Consider the following 19,299-nt stretch of genomic DNA (forward strand, 5'->3'; position numbering starts at 1 on the left):
AGTCAATTTAATAAGAAAGATGCCTGGGTCCTCATCCCAGCTTACACTTGGTGCAGTGTGCTGAGCGAAGTGTAGGTACAGCCACAGCTCCTAACAAAGGCTCCAAGACATAGAGTTTCTGTCCCTTCAAATCTAGGGCTGTCACTACAATGCAGAAAACAAACTCTTTTTTTTTTAAGTTTAGGTATAATTGGCATAGCATTGTATTCGTTTCAGATGTAAAATGTAATGATTCAATGCTCGTATATACTGCAAGATGGTCACCACCATAAGTCCAGTGAATATCTGTCACCATTACTCAGCCATAAAAAGGAACGAAATTGTGCCATTTGCAGAGATGTGGATGGACCTAGAGACTGTCATACAGAGTGAAGTAAGTCAGAAAGAGAAAAACAAATACCGTTTAATATTGCTTATATATTGAATCTAGAAAAATGGTACAGATGAACTTATTTGCAAAGCAGAAAAAGAGACGTAGACGTAGAGAACGGATACTGGGGGAGAAGGGAGGGGTGGGATGAGTTGGGAGATTGGGATTGACATATATACACTATTATGTATAAGACAGATAACTAATGAGAACCTACTGTATAGCACAGGGAACTCTATTCAGTGCTCTATGGTGACCTAAATGGAAAGGAAATCCAAAAAAGAGGGGATATATGTATACTTATAGCTGATTCACTTTGCTGTACAGCAGAAACTAACACAACATTGTAAAGCAACTATACTCCAATAAAAATTAATTATAAAAATATCTGTTACCATACATAGTTACAAAATATTTTTTCTTGTGGAGAACTTCTAAGATCCATTCTCCTACCTATTTTCGAATATACAGTTCAGTATTATTAACTATAATCACCATGCTGTATATCACATCCCTGTGACTTATTCATTTTGTAACTGGAAATTAAAACAAACTTCATACACTGGCAAAGTTCTCTCCAGCAGTTGCCTACAACACACTTGCTCCCTGCTCCCCTCACTTTATTACATCTCTAATCAAGGAAAATAAACTAGCACATCTAAACTTTTCCCTTCTTTCTCTATCTGGGCCTGAATATTCAGGCACATAATCTCTAACAGAGCCCATCAGAAGTACCAATATGGGACACACCTAAACTTCTTTCAGAGGAGTGAAGAAGGAAAAATCACTGCAGTCTGAAGTTTTGGAAGTTTAATTAAAAAGAAGAGAAGGAACAGGGACACCTTTTTGCCTGTGTGACAGCTATGGTGGCTTTTGAGAGGCTAATGCCTGAGGATAAATACAGTGGAAGGAATATAGGCAGACCTCATGAATAAAAGGATTTGTGTTTTTGTCCAAGGGAGGCCCTGATCATAGGTCTAGAAGACCACTGCTTTGAGTTCCACAGTTTCCTTTCAGCCTCTAAGTTCTCCCTTCGTTGTCTCTCATGATTGCCTCTTTATGTAAATATTAGCTTTACCTGTAAGGTATACTGTCCAAACATTTACCTTGACAGAAGAGTCTGAATCTACACTTCCCAGAGGTTACCCAATGGCATTTAAAAAGAGCACTGAGAAAGAGTCCTGGATACAGCAGAATGAAAAAACCTCTTGTCGGAAGTTAGGATCTGGGCAGAACCCAAAAACAAAAGGGGAGCTGATGTGGATATGTCTACAGTGTGGTGGGGTGACAGACAGCAGCTTGATAAAACAGATACGCAGGCCATATAAAGCACTGCACTCTAGGTGTGCAGGGTCTATGCAGTGGCAACACTCTGGGGCTACGTGATCTATTCAGTGAGCGTGCATACACAGGGGCGTGAATGCAAACATACAACCTCCAGGACATTTTTCTGCAAGAACTTCTAATAATAAAAACATACTCCTGGGACTTCCCTGGTGGTGCAATGGTTAAGAATCCACCTGCCAATGCAGGGGACACGGGTTTGAGCCCTGGTCCAGGAACATCCCACATGCCACAGAACAACTAAGCCCATGTGCCAGAACTACTGAGCCTGCGCTCTAGAGCCCGTGCTCCGCAACAAGAGAAGCCACAGCAACAAGAAGCCCGCACACCACAACAAAGAGTAGCCCCCGCTCGCCGCAACTAGAGAAAGCCTGCGCGCAGCAACAAAGACCCAACGCAGCCAAAAAATAAATAAATTTATTTATTTTAAAAAAAACATACTCCTTTAGTATCAAAAAGGCAAACCTGCAAAACCACGTGCATCAACTATTTATTTTACTTCCCACAGTTTCCCCCACTCCCCAGCCTCCGTCTAATTCACCTCTCCTCTGAAACAGCTTAAGACAATGTTAAATATTTCTATTAAAGGTAGTGCAGGTATATCATCACCACTCTCCTCACTAACTCTCCCAACTCAATAGAAACGTAAAAGTTAGCAAACTATGCAAATGAAGTACAATTCTTGATTGATTCCCATCATCAATTAACTGTTGAGGTGATTGTAGAAAGCCAAATTCTCAATGGAGTAAAATCAATATGCTCTTTCCAAAGACATAAGATTGCATAGCAAAAAACCACGTTTTTAAAAATGGTGAAGGGACACAGGTTTCCTGTGTGCCTCTTTATGTACATTTCCATATGTCACATATGCCAAATATATAATATCATTTTCATTCATTATTTTGATAGATATTTTTCTTATGGTGACCCAAAATAAATAGACTGCGATATTTCTCCAGCAAAGGCGGGTTTATTCAGGATCTGCAGAGAATTGCAATTAGGGGTCTGCAACCATGGTGAGCCACATGCAAGTCTCCCCACGGCAAGGGAAAGAGAACACTTTTATGGAAGGGGAAAAGGAAGCTGGAAGTGGGGAACTATAGGGAACAAAGAGTCCATGCCTTTCATTGGCTGAGTCCTTGCCAGGAAAGGAGTCTATTCTTCCCAATGGGCTCTGCTATCACCCCAAGGCATGAGCGCTCCCCGTTTCTGGTCTCCTGACTATTTAACTGAGGCTTCTGTTTATTAATTTTTTACATTTATACTGCAGCTAAGTCTCTTTTTCCCTTGAAGCTTGTTATAACCATCAAATTCAGAAATATTTCTTTAGTTTTTTTAATGCGGATTAGTGAAAAGTATGAGTAGGAAAAAGTAAGATGGTCAGAAAAACCAACAGAAGTTTTCCAACCACATTTATTAAAGACACCTAGTTACCAGTGAGCAACTAGAACAAGTGTGGGGAGAGGGGCATACCTAATGAAAGTTCTAAGAACTTTTTCTAATGAAAGCTTCTATCACAACTATGAAACTTGTAACTTGTCCAATCTAAAAATTATGTTTCTAAATAAGAAGATTAAGAACCAGCACTAAAGAGGCAAAATTTTAAATCCATAGAAGTCTTCAAACTCTTCAACTTGGAGAGGTATCTCCAGTTAACACACAGACCTACAATTTAGTGAGAACATAGGAGAAGACATGTTGAAGCTTTGGTATAAGTGTATGCAGGACAGAGAAGAGGGGAGGAGAGGAGAGACAGAGAGACAGAGTGTGTGTGTGTGTTCCGAGCTGCCCCAGTAATCAGCTATCCAAGGTCAGTACGGGGCGCTCTGGAATTTTTGATTTATGATTTCAGTGAGGTCTGAATGTTCCCTAAATGCTTTGTGATTTGTAGCACAGTGCCAGGAGACATAAAAGCAATAAGCAAGGCGCTGCATGCAGAACGAAGTATCTAGCTTGTTTTTAAGCACTCTAAACTTAAATAGGAATTTCCACTGAAACTGTATTCAATTCAATTGAATAAAAGAGATTAGAGAGGAAGGCAAAATATGTAATAGTTTGTACTTTATATTAACTTTTTCTCTCCCATTTCAATATGTTATAATAAATTTTCTGCCAGTTATAATTTTATGATGTGAAAATGAGTCATCATTGAAGGAGCTCTTTATTGGGTTTCTGAATAGAGCAGACACTTTCTTCACAGAAGATAATCTTCTTAGATTCAAAGTGAAATATAACTTGTATTTTGAAGGCTTTGGAGAGAGATATTTCTAGGTATGTTTTTCAAAATGTAGAACTTTTCATGAAAAATGAAAGAATGGTGAGTGTTGCTGGTTTATTTGGTAATATAAATATCAAAGCACTGAGTCCTAACTACTGGACCACCAGGGAATTCCACTAAGTATCAATGAATTCATAAAATTAATGAGTATGAAATTTGTAAATTTCAAAGATAATAAAAATTCCTAAAAGAACCCAAGCAACAAAAAAGCAAGTTTCTTACTAAGGAAAAAATGGATATGACACAAGACTTCTCATCTACAGCGCTAAATGCCAGAAGAGAATGGATCAATTGTCTGGAACAGGTCAAGAAATTACAGCCCCAGGGCCAAATCTGGCCTGCTGTCTGTTTTTGTAAATAAAGTATTACTGAAACATTGCCATACCCTATATAAATATCATCTGTTTTATATTACAACAGCACAGCTGAATTGTTGTTACAGAGATCCCACGGCCTACATATTTACTATCTGGCACCTGACAAAAAATGTTTGCCAACCCCTGGTCTAGAATTTTGAGTGAAAAAACAAAGTGTGACCCAAGAATTCTTACTCCATTCAAGAATTCACTGCATATACAAACACAGGCTCAAAAATAAAAGCATTCCAGGGCTTCCCTGGTGGCACAGTGGTTGAGAGTCCGCTTACCGATGCAGGGGACACGGGTTCGTGCCCCAGTCCGGGAAGATCCCACATGCTGCAGAGCGGCTAGGCCCGTGAGCCATGGCCGCTGAGCCTGCGCGTCTGGAGCCTGTGCTCCGCAATGGGAGAGGCCACAACAGTGAGAGGCCCACGTACCGCAAAATAAATAAATAAATAAAAATAAAATAAATAAAATAAAAGCATTCCAAAAATATGCCACCCACAGATCATACTGAAAAAAATTACTTAAAGGAATACTCCATCTGACCAAGAAATTAATAAAAATACATGTCAAGGATGAGGAAGACATGATTTAAAAAGCAGAAGCAATGAACCATGAACCTAGGAAAATTTAGAGTTGACTTTAAATGACTGTTCCTTATAAATATAGTAAGAAAATAATCAAATGTCAAAAAATTCCTTAAAGAATAGACATTTAAAAATTATTATTATTGATTTTAAATCCCAGTTTATGTTTATTAAAATCTAGGACAAAAAAGCACATTCACTTTCTTATCTTTTACAGGAGTAAAAAAGTCAATCAATACTATATTGATAATGCTAATGAGAATTTGAGGTTCAAAAACATGTTAATGTAACCAGTAAAAGAAATGGATACCTGACTATGAAGTACTAAAGAGAAAAAAGGATACAAAGGAAAAAGAAATGGCAAAAAAAATTCTTTTTCCAAAAACAGAAACCAAGATAACAAGTAACAGAAGGGAACGCCAAACACACCAGTTATCACCAAAAAGAGGACAGGCTGAACCCTTCTGATACAAGACGACTCCCAGTTGGGTGCAAAAACAAAAATCCAATTGTATGCTATTTACAAGAGGCATGCCCACAGACAATGGCACCAAAGATTCAGGAGAAAGTCAAAGGCATATTCAAACACAAAGAGGTAGCAAAATTGATAATAAGGTAGAATTCGAGACATAGAGCTTTACATGGAAAAAGGTTGGTTTATATCCATTAGCAAAATCCACAATTAAACACAATAGTTAAATCTTCAGTGCTAAGAAACACAGTGTTGAAGCATATAAAACATGTTAAAAGTTAGAGAAATTAACAAACCTTGCATTTGTTTTCACCAAAATGTTTAAGTGAAATTAACACTTGAAGAAAATGTACTGTTTGTCCTATTGCTCAGTGAGTCCACTGATATTCCACCAGGGGCCAACTAAAAGATACACGCCCTTTTGAGAAGTAGATGCATAAACCAGTGGCTTTCAAACTTTCTGGAACCTACAGTAAGAAAAACACCGTGACCCATTTTATATACACATAGACACAGACATATACACATGCATGTACACATACACAGATACACATACACACATGCAAATCTTTACTTAAATAAAAGATTTTTTTCTATGTCTTTCTTGTTTGTTTGTTTTTTAATGCTACTAAACTGAATTTAAAAGCCCCAATGAGTCAGGCTTGAAGTGTGAAAACAACTGGTCTAGACAATCGGATAAATTAATTCATCCCAGGACTTCTTACAAGTGATTCTGGCTTCCAGCATCACTACACCCAAAGAACACTTAAATTATTATGTGTATTTGCTTTAAACCAAAGTAATGAGATGGGCAGTTAGGAAGACATTTTTTGTTTCTGTTCAATTTCCATCTCATAGCTCCCTGCCCACTTCATCCAATAGTAATATTGGCTTTTTCTGCTTGCTTATTTGTGGATAATTAGTTAATACATATCTGATTTTATAGATGATGAGGAGGATAAAAAAATAAACATTGGTAGATTATGTTCGCATTTCTTTGCAGCTACTATCAATCATTCATTCAACATACAATTATTAGGCTTATAGAATTTTTTTTTCTTTTTTTTTTTTTTTGGCTGCATTGGGTCTTCGTTGCTCCGCGCAGGCTTTCTCTAGTTGCAACGAGCAGGGTCTACTCTTCGTTGCAGCATGTGGGCTTCTCATTGCAGTGGATTCTCTTGTTGCGGAGCACGGGCTCTAGGCGTGCAGGCTTCAGTAATGGCAGCACACAGGCTCAGTAGTTGTGGCACACAGGCCTTAAAGCGGGCAGGCTCCAGTGGTTGTGGTGCACGGGCTTAGTTGCTCTGCAGCATGTGGGATTTTCCCGGACCAGGGATCGAACCTGTGTCCCCTGCATTGGCAGGCGGATTCTTAACCACTGCGCCACCAGGGAAGCGTGGGGCTGTTGATGTCTTAGAGAATGTCTAACCACAGGTTAGGGATAGCCTCCATCTTATCCGTTTTATGGGCAGGAGCCCAGAGGATCTATTTCCTCAAATGCCTTCAGCAGTGAAAACAGCCCTTTAAAATTCTTCATTAAAGCATTCTGAGGGGACTTCCCTGGCGGTCCAGTGGTTAAGACTTCGCCTTCCAGTGCAGGGGCTGTGGGTTTGATCCCTGGTTGGGGAGCTAAGATCCCACATGCCTTGTGGCCAAAAAAACCAAAACATAAAACAGAAGCAATAGTGTAACAAATTCAATAAAGACTTTAAAAATGGTCCACATCAAAAAAAATAAAAAAGCATTTTGAAAGGCCACAAGACTGGGATGTTTCTTTATGATGAATTATAACCTGTTCTTCTTTCCAGGGAAGTGACTTAGGGAATTTTCTCCATTGAAAAATGAGGACAAGAGATGATTTCAAGGAAGCTGGGCCAGTAAAGTGAAATGAAGTTCTGCCTTTGTCCACTTGGCAAATGTCAGGGCTGAATTCTCTATCTTAGGTTATTGTGGTGACCTCCTATGTGGCCACCCCTGTCCAAACGCTTGACTTCTCTGTCTCACGCTCCTGCCAAAGTGACCTTAAAACTCACCTGGATTGTATCACTCCAGCACTTGAAAACTTTGTTTTCACCCGCTCGCCGCAACTAGAGAAAGCCTGTGTGCTGCAATGAAGACCCAACACAGCCAAAAATAAATAAATAAATAAATAAATTTATATTAAAAAAAAAAAAAAAGGACATCAACAGCCCCAAAACTGTTCCATTAACCCTTGAGGACGGAGTGAGAGAAAAGGAGAGAGGACTTGCCAATGAAGAGAGCAGGAGTGGGGCACGGACACCCGTGGTGGTATTTATTTACAAACCAGTTTTCACCACTCCGACTTGAGGTTTAAGGATCAGAAGACGAAACTAAAAACAACTTATTTTTTTCTAATTCAAACTCCTCTTAAAAATTCTGCCTCGGGACTTCCTTGGTGGCACAGTGGATAAGACTCCATGCTCTCAATGCAGGGGGCCCGGGTTCGATCCCTGGTCAGGGAACTAGATCCCACATGCATGCTGCAACTGAGAGTTCACATGCTACAACTAAGGAGCCTGCGAGCCACAACTAAGGAGCCCACGAGCTGCAACTAAGGAGCCTGTGAGCTGCAACTGAGGAGCCCGCCTGCCACACCTAAGGAGCCCATGTGCCGCAACTAAGACCTAGCATAACCAAATAAATAAATAAATAATTTTTAAAATTCTGCCTCTTTTCTCAATTTAACATATACAGAAACATACATAAACCTAATAGACATTTTAATGTCTTGATTAAAGGTAATAAAATAAAAACTGAATTGGAAAAGGAGTTTAAAAACCTGAAGTTCTATAGGTAGAGAGTTTTAAGTCACATAGGTTAGCCCTTTTAATGACACTTAAGTGTTCCACAGTACATTCAATGCATCACTATGTTTGAACAGAACATTTGGCAGGCTAACGCATCTTGGCAAGAATAACAGGCCATAATCCCTAAGGAAGTATCTTTTCATCTTAATGGGCTGGGAGTTAACAAAAAGTAAACCACCACTCTCGGAAATGAGAATATAGTCTGAAGTTGCTGCTGCAAAAGATAAAATAGAAAATCCTGGAACAGCTCCAAGGAAGCCTACCATGTATACACTTATCATTCATATGAAAGGCCCTGTTACAAGTGAAAGCCTAGGCTGTTCTTCCTGTGCATTTACTTGAATATAAAATGACTGAAAAAAAAGCTTAACTTCACAACCAGTGTACTTTTAGATACATGTGACTTAGCGCAAGTTCTTCCTTGGGAAAATATGACGATGTTGCCATGCATACAATTACCAACAGTACCTGTTCCGTGAATAATCATTCTGGTGCAGTATACTGTCAGGAGAGAAGGAAAATCCAGGTGGTAAAGCAACATTAATGAATGAGGTGTTAAGAAAAGAAATGGCACTTCAAAGGGCACTGGAGTGGAAAACAGGAGAACTGGGTGACCACTGCATTGTTATTAACTGCCTGTATTGAACTTGGGGAAGTCACTTGACCTCCGTGGGCTTCAATGATCCCCTCTGAACACAAGGAAGATGGAACGAGGACCATTAGTGTTTGTTCCACCTCCCCCAGTGCCTAACTCTGAAGGCAACGTTCTCAACTGTCCTGAGGGAGAGGTCACCCAAAACTCCTGCGAAGGCCTGTGGAGTGTGCAGAAGAACATGGTACATTAATGCCCACAGACTGGATTATGAACGCAGCAGGGACCCAGAGGCTGTTACACATTTCACCGGGCACTCTGACTCAGGAGACGCAACAGACTTCAGTCTAGGTATGACTGTGCATACTTGGCATTATAGAAGGACACAGAGCAGCATCTCCACCTCCTCCTGGGCCCAGGAGCTACCCCAGCATGCAGCTTCTTTTGCTCCCTCATCCACATGGGGTGCATCAAGAGCCAAGGTGTGTGCAGGTCCCCTTGAGACCTGTGAGTTCCTACCAGGTTTTTACATGGATCAAGACTCAGAGACCCAAGGCCTAGGCACCAACTCATAGCTCCCAACCCAGGTGCAACGGCACACAGCAGACACGGCAGGTACAACATTTCACCTGGATCTTAACTCTACAGCTTCCCCAAAGTGAGTGCTGGGAGAAGATCAACTGCAAGGTTATTCCAGCCCAGGTCTAACATGAACCCTTTATTCCCAAATACCAAATAAAAGTGTCACAGCATCTTATAAAACAACTACTTCTGATATACTTTTTAAAGTGCCCCTAGGTAGATGCTTATTATTTTTTAAATCCAGCTTTCCTTTAATGACTATAAAATATTGATCATCCATAAATTTATATAAGCATTCTTTGAATTCATAATAGTGTTGGCTTTACCTCAAGACACTTTCACTGAAAGTCTGATGTGAACAACATGATGCTGGGGGACTTCCCTGGTGGCGCAGTGGTTAAGACTCTGCACTCCCAATGCAGGGGGCCCGGGTTTGATCCCTGGTCAGGGAACTAGATCCCACATGCATGCCGCAAGTAAGAGTTTGCATGAAGCCACAACAAAAGAGCCCGCCGGCTGCAACTGAGACCTGGCGCAACCAAATAAATAAATAAATAAAATATTTTTTAAAAAATAAGAAAACAAACAAAAAAAACATGATGCTGGCACCAAGAGTACAGGTGATTTAAGAGAAGGGCTCTGCTCTTAAAGAGTCCGAGTCGGGGCTTCCCTGATGGCACAGTGGTTAAGAATCTGCCTGCCAATGCAGGGTACACGGGTTCGAGCCCTAGTCTAGGAGGATCCCACATGCCGTGGAGCAACTAAGCCCATGCGCCACAACTAGTGAGCCTGTGCTCTACAGCCCGCAAGCCACAACTACTGAGCCTATGCTCTAGAGCCCATAAGCCACAACCGCTGAAGCCTGAGCGCCTAGAGCCCTGTGCTCCGCTTGCTGCAACTAGAGAGCGCCCGCGTGCAGCAATGAAGACCCAATGCAGCCAAAAATAAATAAATAAAAATTAATTAATTAATTGAAAAAATAAATAAAGAATCCAAGTCTCCAATGCTTTTTTCCTGGGCCACCAAGCAATTCTCTGACATCCAGCTGGGTGTCCTACAATTCAACTCAATTCTGACACAATCTACCTGGGGACAGTGTCAGATCCTACAGGGTAAGGGCTCAGTCCCACAAGACTGCCTGCCCTACCTGCAACTCCCATGCCAGATGCCGATGGCAAGTCCAGGTTGCTACCTGTACTTCTGACTTACAGGCTATACATCGGAGGTTCCCTCCTTGGGTTGGATTAACTTGATTAATTTGCTAGAGCAGCTCACAGGACTCAGAGAAACATTTTACTAACTAGATTACCAGTTGACTGTACAAGGATACAGCTCAGGAGGAGATATACAAGGCAAGGTACAGGGAAAGGGAGCACAGCATCCAGCAGCTCCACAGGCTTGCCAGCCAGGAAGCTGTCCAAACCCCATCCTTTGGGTTTTTATGGAGGCTTCACTGCAAAGGATGATTGATTAAATAAATCATTGGTCACTGGTGACTGATTCAACATCCAGCCCCTCTCCCCTCTCCAGAAGTCAGTGAGGTGGGGAGACTGAAAATTCCAACCCTCTAATCAAAAGTTGATTCCCCAGGTTGCTTTCCAAAGTCACCACATCCACATAAACTCAGGTCTGGTTGAAAGGGGTGTGCTATGAATATCAAGACACCTTTATGGCTCTTATTACTTGGGAAATTCCAAAGATTTTAGGAGTTCTGCCAGAAACTGGGATGAAGACCAAATATGTATTTCTTATTATAAATCACAATACCACAAAGTCTCTCAGCAAAGAAAAGAAATATACCCCCTAGGAGAATTTGTACAACAGGTGGATATATGTTAAGTGCTGGGTGAGTAAGAATTAGAGAAGAAAGGGACTTGAGGACTGGAGGCAGTCAAGGAAGGGTTAGAGAAGGTGAGAACAGCTTATTGTTGACAGTAACTGCCATTTTTGATCCCTCACTACATGAGCCAGTTCACTACAAGGCACTTCACCTACATCATCTTACTTTATCCTCTAAACAGCACAATGAGTGGCCACTGCAACTATCCCTGATTTCACAGGGAAAAATGTGTACTTTGTGATGTTGAGTAATTTCCCCAAGTGGTAAAGCCTAGATTCAAATTCAGATCAGTCTGACTCAAAAGGCAATGACATTAAGCGCTAGACTAAAAGATACCACCTGGAAGGAACACCAAAGACATTCTAAATGTTGAAAAACAGTTTCTGTTGAAAAACATTTCTGTTGAAAAACAGTAGGTGTAACCAAATTTCACAGTAATGCACATAGTGTGTTCTCAGATGACAACTCAACCACTGCAAAAACAACAGAATCCACATCAGCAACAAGAGCCCCTTTACTGGGCACCTACTATATGCCAAGCACTTTCATTCAAGCTTCATAACAGACCTGTGGGGTAGCTTCATCCACTCACAGGTGACAAGACTGACACTCAGAGGAGTTCAACAACCTCCCCAAAGTCACATAGTTAGAAAGTAGCAAAAGTAGAACTCACATCCAGGCTTACCTGATTCCCAAGTCTGGGTTCTCGATTGCTACGAAATACTGCCTTCCAGCAGACTACTTTGGCTGAAGCAGAGGAACTGCACCAGGCGGAAGAAGGAGTCAAGGTACAAAGACAGAGCGGCCCAGACAGTGGCCTGAATGTTTACATTTTATCCAGTATCCCTTCTCTTGGCAACAGTTAGCTAGCAGGGACCTCAGTCTGCTTAGGCACACAGATCTATGCTGGGTACCAGGAAAAGCTTGAACAGGGTAGATGGCCTGTACAAAAAGAGGTACTTTAGGAAAGGCAATATGGCCAGAAAACCAACTGGAAGTGTATTCCAATGGAACAGATATGAAGAATCAAAACTGTAGACAAAGGATCCTCTAAAACTGGAATTAGAGAAAGACAGGTGATAAAAATATTACAAAGAAAAATCTGGTAATACTTGATAACTGGATGGGTAGAAAAGAGACAAGAATAAGTCTATGTTTACAAACTGGCTACTAACAGAAATGTGAAAAACACAAAGAGAACGATAAGAATGAATTCTGACATGCTGAAATCCAGGGACAGTGGGACATCTAAGTGGCAACAAAAAGCTGAACAGGACAGCACAAAGGAGAGGGCCCTGTGATATGCTGGCACAAACCTGCCTCCAGAGGACAACAGGTTGGTTAACTCCACAACTGCAGGGACCAGGTCCACCCTGTTCCCCGCTGCATCCCCCATTACTCCTCCCACAGACGAGCACTCACGAAATATCTTCTGAATAAAGTATTACTATCCAACCCAAATTTCTCCACCCTATGGTCAAGGATATCACGACTCTGCCAAATGCCTTGATGAAATTCATACCCACTCTCTTTACTATATTCTTGCAGGTGCCATGCAACCCTACTGAAGAAAGAAAGGAGCTCAATTTAATGGGAATGACTTCAATATACCAATCCTAACCCTCCCAAAAGTACTGATCATGAACAACCTAGAGGGATGTTACACATGTCAGGTTCAAAGATTCTGTCCTTGACACTGCCCCATTCAGTCACTTTAAAATGTTTTGGTTGAGGACTAGAAAGTCTTCATTATGATCATTTATTTATTTGAGTTATGTGTCAGGTACCCACACATAGGTATGAATTCCTAAAGAGCTTCCAGAAAGATCAAAAATAAAAAATCAGCTCTGACAAAGTTATGACTGCAAAGAGCCTGTTATATTCTATAGAATTTCAGAAATGATTGACAGCATAGGTGAATTTGATTTTGGATTGTCCAGTATCCATTGCCCTTGTTCTGGAAACAGTACTTCGTTTTCCTGTGGTGAATCGCTCCCAGCCCACTCTCAGCTCAGTGGTTTGGGTAGGGCCGCACAGGTGGGCACAGGACCGTGTCCAGTCAGTCAACACATCCTTTCTCCCTGGTTACAGTGCGTGGCTCAGGGATGGACAAGTAAGACCCAGGCCTAGGTCACTCAGCCTCGTCCATGTCCTTGGCCACAGTGATTGATTTCAGGATGGCCACTTGACCCAATTCGGGTCAGTAAGAGTTAAGACCAGGACTTTACTGGGACCGTTAGAAAACAGACTTGCTCTTTTCTGCTGGGACTGCTAGCAGTAAGGATGCTGTGGAACCTGGAACTACCACGGCCACCTGTGGCACCAAGAAATGAAGCCAGTATAGATGAAAGTGGAGTGAAAAGGCAGAGATAGAGTAGATCCTAATGACTCTGATCTGGCCATATCTAAAGCTAGCCCTTCTGTGGATTTTTCAGTCTCTGGGCCAATAAAATCCTACTTTTGCTTAAGCCATGTTGAATTAGATTATGTCCTTTCAGTGGAAGGATTGCTGGCTAATCTAATTGCCCAAGCAGCCCTCACTCTGAGAACAAATGCGGTAAAGAGGCAGCCTTCTGTTATTTTGCTTCTGTCATTCTTCTACCCTTCTGTTATTTTGCTATATACATAATACAAAAATAGCCCGTGTGAAATTTTTGCTTACGAACTTATATTTGCAACTGAGGACACCAGAGCTCACTTTTTTCTAACCTGCCATAATGTGAGCGAACCAGAAAGATAAGCAGGCTACATAAGCTATACTGGGGACAACCTGAGCTCTAGTCAGCTTGTCACAAACACGGTGAAGCTAGATTTATGCTGTCGCACTGAAGATGCCACATTCTAAACTGCTGATGTGAACAAAAATCCACGGTGCAGAATGTGATGCTGGGAGATAACAAACAGCAGAGACTGCAAATCGAACATTCTATAAACAACAGCAAAGAGCATTAGCTCCCAGGCTGCAATTGCAAGAAACCACAGGTATAATTCCCTAACCCTTTGCAATGCCAACTGCAAGCACCTGCAGAGAAAAGCACATGGGGGGAAAAGCAACCCGTCCCACCGATACAGCGCGAATAAATGGCATGGAGGAGGGAAAATGAGCAAGCGGTTTTGTGAGTGAACGTTTTTCCATTCAGGGCCAAGCCCTGAACTTCTATGTTCTTAATATTCTTTTCATTTGACTTATATTTGATATATACAACAGGTTGGGATAGTCATTCTACTTACATATGTTTTCTGTCTCCCCAGCTAGAGTGTGAGCGCCTTGAAGTCCAGGACCTTATCTTTCCAGAGCTAATACAGTGTCTGATACAAAGTAGATGTTCAGAAAATGTTTGTTGGAAATTATTAAAATGTTAAACACTCAGGTAGCATTGAGTTGACTGTATAATGAATAATCCTGCCTTCCTTTTTTAAAATTAATAATAGTTACCATTTACTGAATAGCTCCTATGTGCCAAATGATGTGCTAAAACCTATATATAAATGATTTACCTCACTTGTTTGAACTGAGTTTATCCTAACCAGGAAGTACAGCTAAATTAAGAGGAAAGATCATGCTTCTTCCTTACTCTTCCCCACTATCGTACTTAAACAGAAATAGAACTAATGCATGAAGGTTCAGGGTGACACATTTTAGCTCAACCAAAGGAATATATTCTACAAGGAGCAGAGCTGTTCTACAAAGACAATGGGCTGCCTCTGGAGAAACTGGTTACTGGAGGATACCAAGTAGCATTTCAATTAGCCGGGACATCACAGAGTGATGCAAGCATGGAAAGAGATGTTAATATGGTCAACCAGAATTAGGAAAGTGCCCTGGGCTCCACCCATAAGCCCGTGAGTCTGGAGAAGTAGCTGATGAAGTGTGAGCAATGCCAGAGCCTACAATTCCTATCTTTCCTTATCTATAAGCCTGGGCTACCTCCCAAGATACACTACATTCCCTTATGTTTCATTGTCTTAAAATTTTTGTAATGCTGGCATTCATCTGGTCTAGGAGGTAGATCTGAGTGTACTTTTGGTGTCTAAACATCTAGCAAAGCACAGGACTGTATAATATAGGAGAAAAAGTAGCAAAGTAAATAATCCCCCTACTACCATGAGACCTTGACTCTGTCCCTTCCCATGCTGTCATATTGATTTTATAGGTTATGTTGTAACAATGAAAAGGAACAGAAATTGAGAGAAGATTGCATAAAGCTTCACTGGGATTTCTTTGCAACTGTTTAAGTCTTAATCAAAAATACATACCTCTAAGACAGGTTTGAGGCATTGTAGTACAAAATAGTACCTCAGCTTGTTTTGCTTCCAGCTCTTTGACTGCTTGATAATCATTAAATCTCCCAAGTGGCTGTTGGCCAGGGAATAGCACATATAAAGGTCCAGCAGTAGAAAAAGCAAAATGGGGTTGGCCTAATTTGAAAAGATACATACACTCCAGTGTTCACAGAAGCTATCTGCAATAGCCAAGACATAGAAACAACCCAAGGGTCCATCAACAGGTGATTGGTTTAAGAAGATGTGGTGTATGTGTGTGTGTACACACACACACACACACACACACACACACACACACACACACAATGGAATACTACTTGGCCATAAAAAAGGATGAAACATTGCTATTTGTGGCAACATGGATGGATATAATATCAAATATTATATGATGTCACTTGTATGTGGAATCTAAAAAAATAATACAAATGAATCTATATACAAAACAGAAACAGACTCACAGACATAGAAAACAAACTTACGGTTACCAAGGCGGATAAATTAGGAGTATGGGATTAACAGACACAAATTACAATGTATAAAATAGATAAGCAACGAGGACTTACTGTACAGCACAGGGAACTATATTTAATATCTTATAATAACCTATAATGGAAAATATACATATATATATGATTGAATCATTTCGCTATACACCTGAAGCTAACACAGTATTGTCAATCAACTATATTTCAATTTTTTAAAAATGGGGTTGGGAAACTGGGAGAGATTCAGAGTGGCTGAAACTCAGACTACAAAGTGAGTAGAAAGATGTAAAAATGGAAAGAATAGCAAGGCCAAATCAGGAAGAGCCTTGTTAAGGAATGTTTGATTCAAACTAAGGGCAGCAGAAAGTCACTGAAAGACTTTAAACAGGGGAGAGAAATGGTCAGCTTTGCATTTAAGACATCTTGTTTCAATTACTACATAGATAATAGATTGAGAGGGAGGAGAGGAAGAAGAGTTAGGAGGCTGTTATAATAACCCAAGCAAGGGAAGATGGTGGCTTAGATTGCAGTGGTAGCAGTGGAATTAGAGAGGAGTGGACAGGTTCAATAAATAACTCAGTAAGTAAAATCACCAGGGCTCGGCAATGGGCACACATGGAACATGAGGGAAAGAGAAGAGTCAAGGATGATCTTGAGATTTCTGGCATGGTGAATTGGGTGGTGATGGTACTATACACTAAGAGAAACACAGGATAGTGGGCATGAGGGAATATGATTCAGTCTGGAACATGTTGTGTTGGAGATGACAACGTGATACCCAAGTAGTTGACAGGTCTGAGCTGGAGATATAAATGCTTATAGCATTAATAATAAGGTACTCATTACCATACAGACCATAACTGAAACCATGGGAAATGCAATATTATTCAGAGAAAATGTATAATCCAACACACAAGGTCAGCGCAGGAGTCTGTGAAAAGGCAACAATACCTTAATACCTTACTATTACAGTTGACACTTCACAGCTTACAGAGAGCATCGCACCCTGAACTAGGTTAGGTCGGTGTCTTGGAATATAAGTGAAATACAAATTCATCCCTGTAGGAAAAGTGACCCCCACTGACCCAACCATAACAAGCGGATCAGAGGTCTAACAACCCATCACAGCCTGAGAGCATCCTAAGGTGCGGATTCTAATACCATAACACTCACCTGTGGACAAGGCCTCCTCCCGAACCTCGACCTCACTGGGCTGATGAATATTCCAGGATGTTTTGGGAAGTGAAGAGATTTCCTCAGGCGATGCTAATTTCACCATATCCATGTGATTGCTCTGGAACTGGTACCGTGGGATAAAGCAGGTTTTGCCTTGTTGGAAAATGTCCTTGATGATCTCTTCTGTCTCAATTTCATCTTGCATGCTCAGAAAGATGGAGATTCTTTTGGACTTTTGATATTGACTATGGGTAAACACCTAAATGGGAAATGATGGCAGTTATAATTTCCAAGGTTATACTTTTAAAAACTAGTGGCTCCCCTTAACAGTTTTAACGCTTTCTCCCTTTTCTCTCAGCCTTCTCCAACCTCTTTATCCAAAAACAAACAAACAAAAACAGCAGACTAGTATATAATAATAGGTCAAATAATACGCATCCTGAAGGCTGACTTGAACTTCTGGACACAACACTTATTTCTCTGATCCCTTTACACTTCTCTGGCACACCTACTCTGGCAGGTGTGACAATTCATTAAAAAGTCACTGTGAGGGGCTTCCCTGGTGGCACAGTGGTTGAGAGTCCGCCTGCCGATGCATGGGACGCCGGTTCGTGCCCCGGTCCGGGAAGATCCCACATGCCGCAGAGCAGCTGGCCCGGTGAGCCATGGCCGCTGAGCCTGCACGTCTGGAGCCTGTGCTCCGCAACGGGAGAGGCCACAGCAGTGAGAGGTCCGCGTACCGCAAAAAAAAAGAAAAAATTCACTGTGAGGCCCTGCTGTCTACATCAGGAATTCCAAGCTTGAACCCCATCTACCCGTTCTAGCAGACTTCAATCCTGTCACCCACTTCCCCGAGAGTCTCTTCTTTATTTTAACTCTGAAGCTCTCACAAGCTTCTTTACTCCCTGGATGGTCAGCCTTCTCTCCTGCCAAATTCTACCCATTTAAGCCCAACTCAAGGCCTAACTTTTCCTGACTCCTGGAGAACCCTTACTATGTTTAGAGTCACTATACAACCTAACAATTATGTGTTGTCATAATTTGATTATTAATTGTTTGGTGTGCCCTAAATGTAGCATCCTGGCCAGTCTGCAAACTCCCTGTGGCGGACAACATGCCATACAGTTCTCTTAGCTCTACCCACCTCCGTCCCATCTGCTATAAGCTCTTCTGTTCAAATGAATGTTAAAATGTTCACAAAGATGGAAGGTAGGGGGATCCTGGAGAGGCAAAGGCCCTCTAAAAGCAAGTGCCATGTTGTAAAGAAGGTGCACCTGGGGGAAAGCATCCCTTTGTACTCAGTTTAATTAATTAATTAATTAATTTTTTGGCTGTGCTGGCGTGCGTGATCTTAGTTCCCCGCCTAGGGACTGGACCCGTGACCCCTGCAGTGGAAGCACGGAGTCTTAACCACTGGACCGCCAGGGAAAGTACTCCCTTTGTACTCAGTTTAATCATTCATGAGGCAGAAGAAACGGGCTGAGCTTTGCTCACATTAGAAATTTTAATAATCTCAGAACTTCCCCAGTCTCAGAAGTTAGCTCTTAGTTCCCTTTTTTTTTTTCTTCCTTTTCTGTTCTTCCCCGTTCTCCGAGCTAAGAAGGAAAAGTTACTGCAGAAGTGACTTATAGGGCTTTCCTGGTGGTGCAGTGGTTAAGAATCCACCTGCCAATGCAGGGGACACGGGTTCGAGTCCTGGTCCGGGAAGATCCCACATGCCACAGAGCAACTAAGCCTGTGCACCACAACTACTGAGCCTGCGCTCTAGAGCCCGCGAGCCACAACAACTGAGCCCATGTGCCACAACTACTGAAGCCCGTGTGCCTAGAGCCTGTGCTCTGCAATAAGAGAAGCCACCACAATGAGAAGCTGACGCACCACAACAAAGAGTAGTCCCAGCTCGCCACAACTAGAGAAAGCCCGCATGCAGCAATGAAGACCCAACGCAGCCAAAAGTAAATAAATAAATTTATTTTTTTTAAGTGACATAAATACGAGTGCCAGAAAGACACAGGCACAGAAAGTCAAGTTATTCCTAATAAAAAGGGACACAGAAGTTAAGTAAACAGAGCACACCAAACCAGTGCTAATGAAGGAAG

At 41.5% G+C, this 19,299-nt stretch overlaps 1 protein-coding gene across 1 annotated transcript in view; it reads right to left on the reverse strand.

Annotated features, from left to right (window-relative positions):
* The window catches only part of MTHFS (methenyltetrahydrofolate synthetase), a 50,963-nt gene that overhangs the window by 25,645 nt on the left and 6,019 nt on the right, over window positions 1-19,299 (reverse strand). The window contains exon 2 of the mRNA XM_029237830.1: window positions 17,198-17,459. Coding sequence (XP_029093663.1) covers window positions 17,198-17,459 — 262 coding nt within the window. The remainder of the gene's footprint in view (window positions 1-17,197; window positions 17,460-19,299) is intronic.

This window comes from Monodon monoceros, unplaced genomic scaffold (genome assembly GCF_005190385.1).
Source record: "Monodon monoceros isolate NGI ecotype Baffin Bay Population unplaced genomic scaffold, NGI_Narwhal_1 Super_Scaffold_21, whole genome shotgun sequence".
In the NCBI taxonomy this organism is placed as follows: Eukaryota; Metazoa; Chordata; class Mammalia; order Artiodactyla; family Monodontidae; genus Monodon; species Monodon monoceros.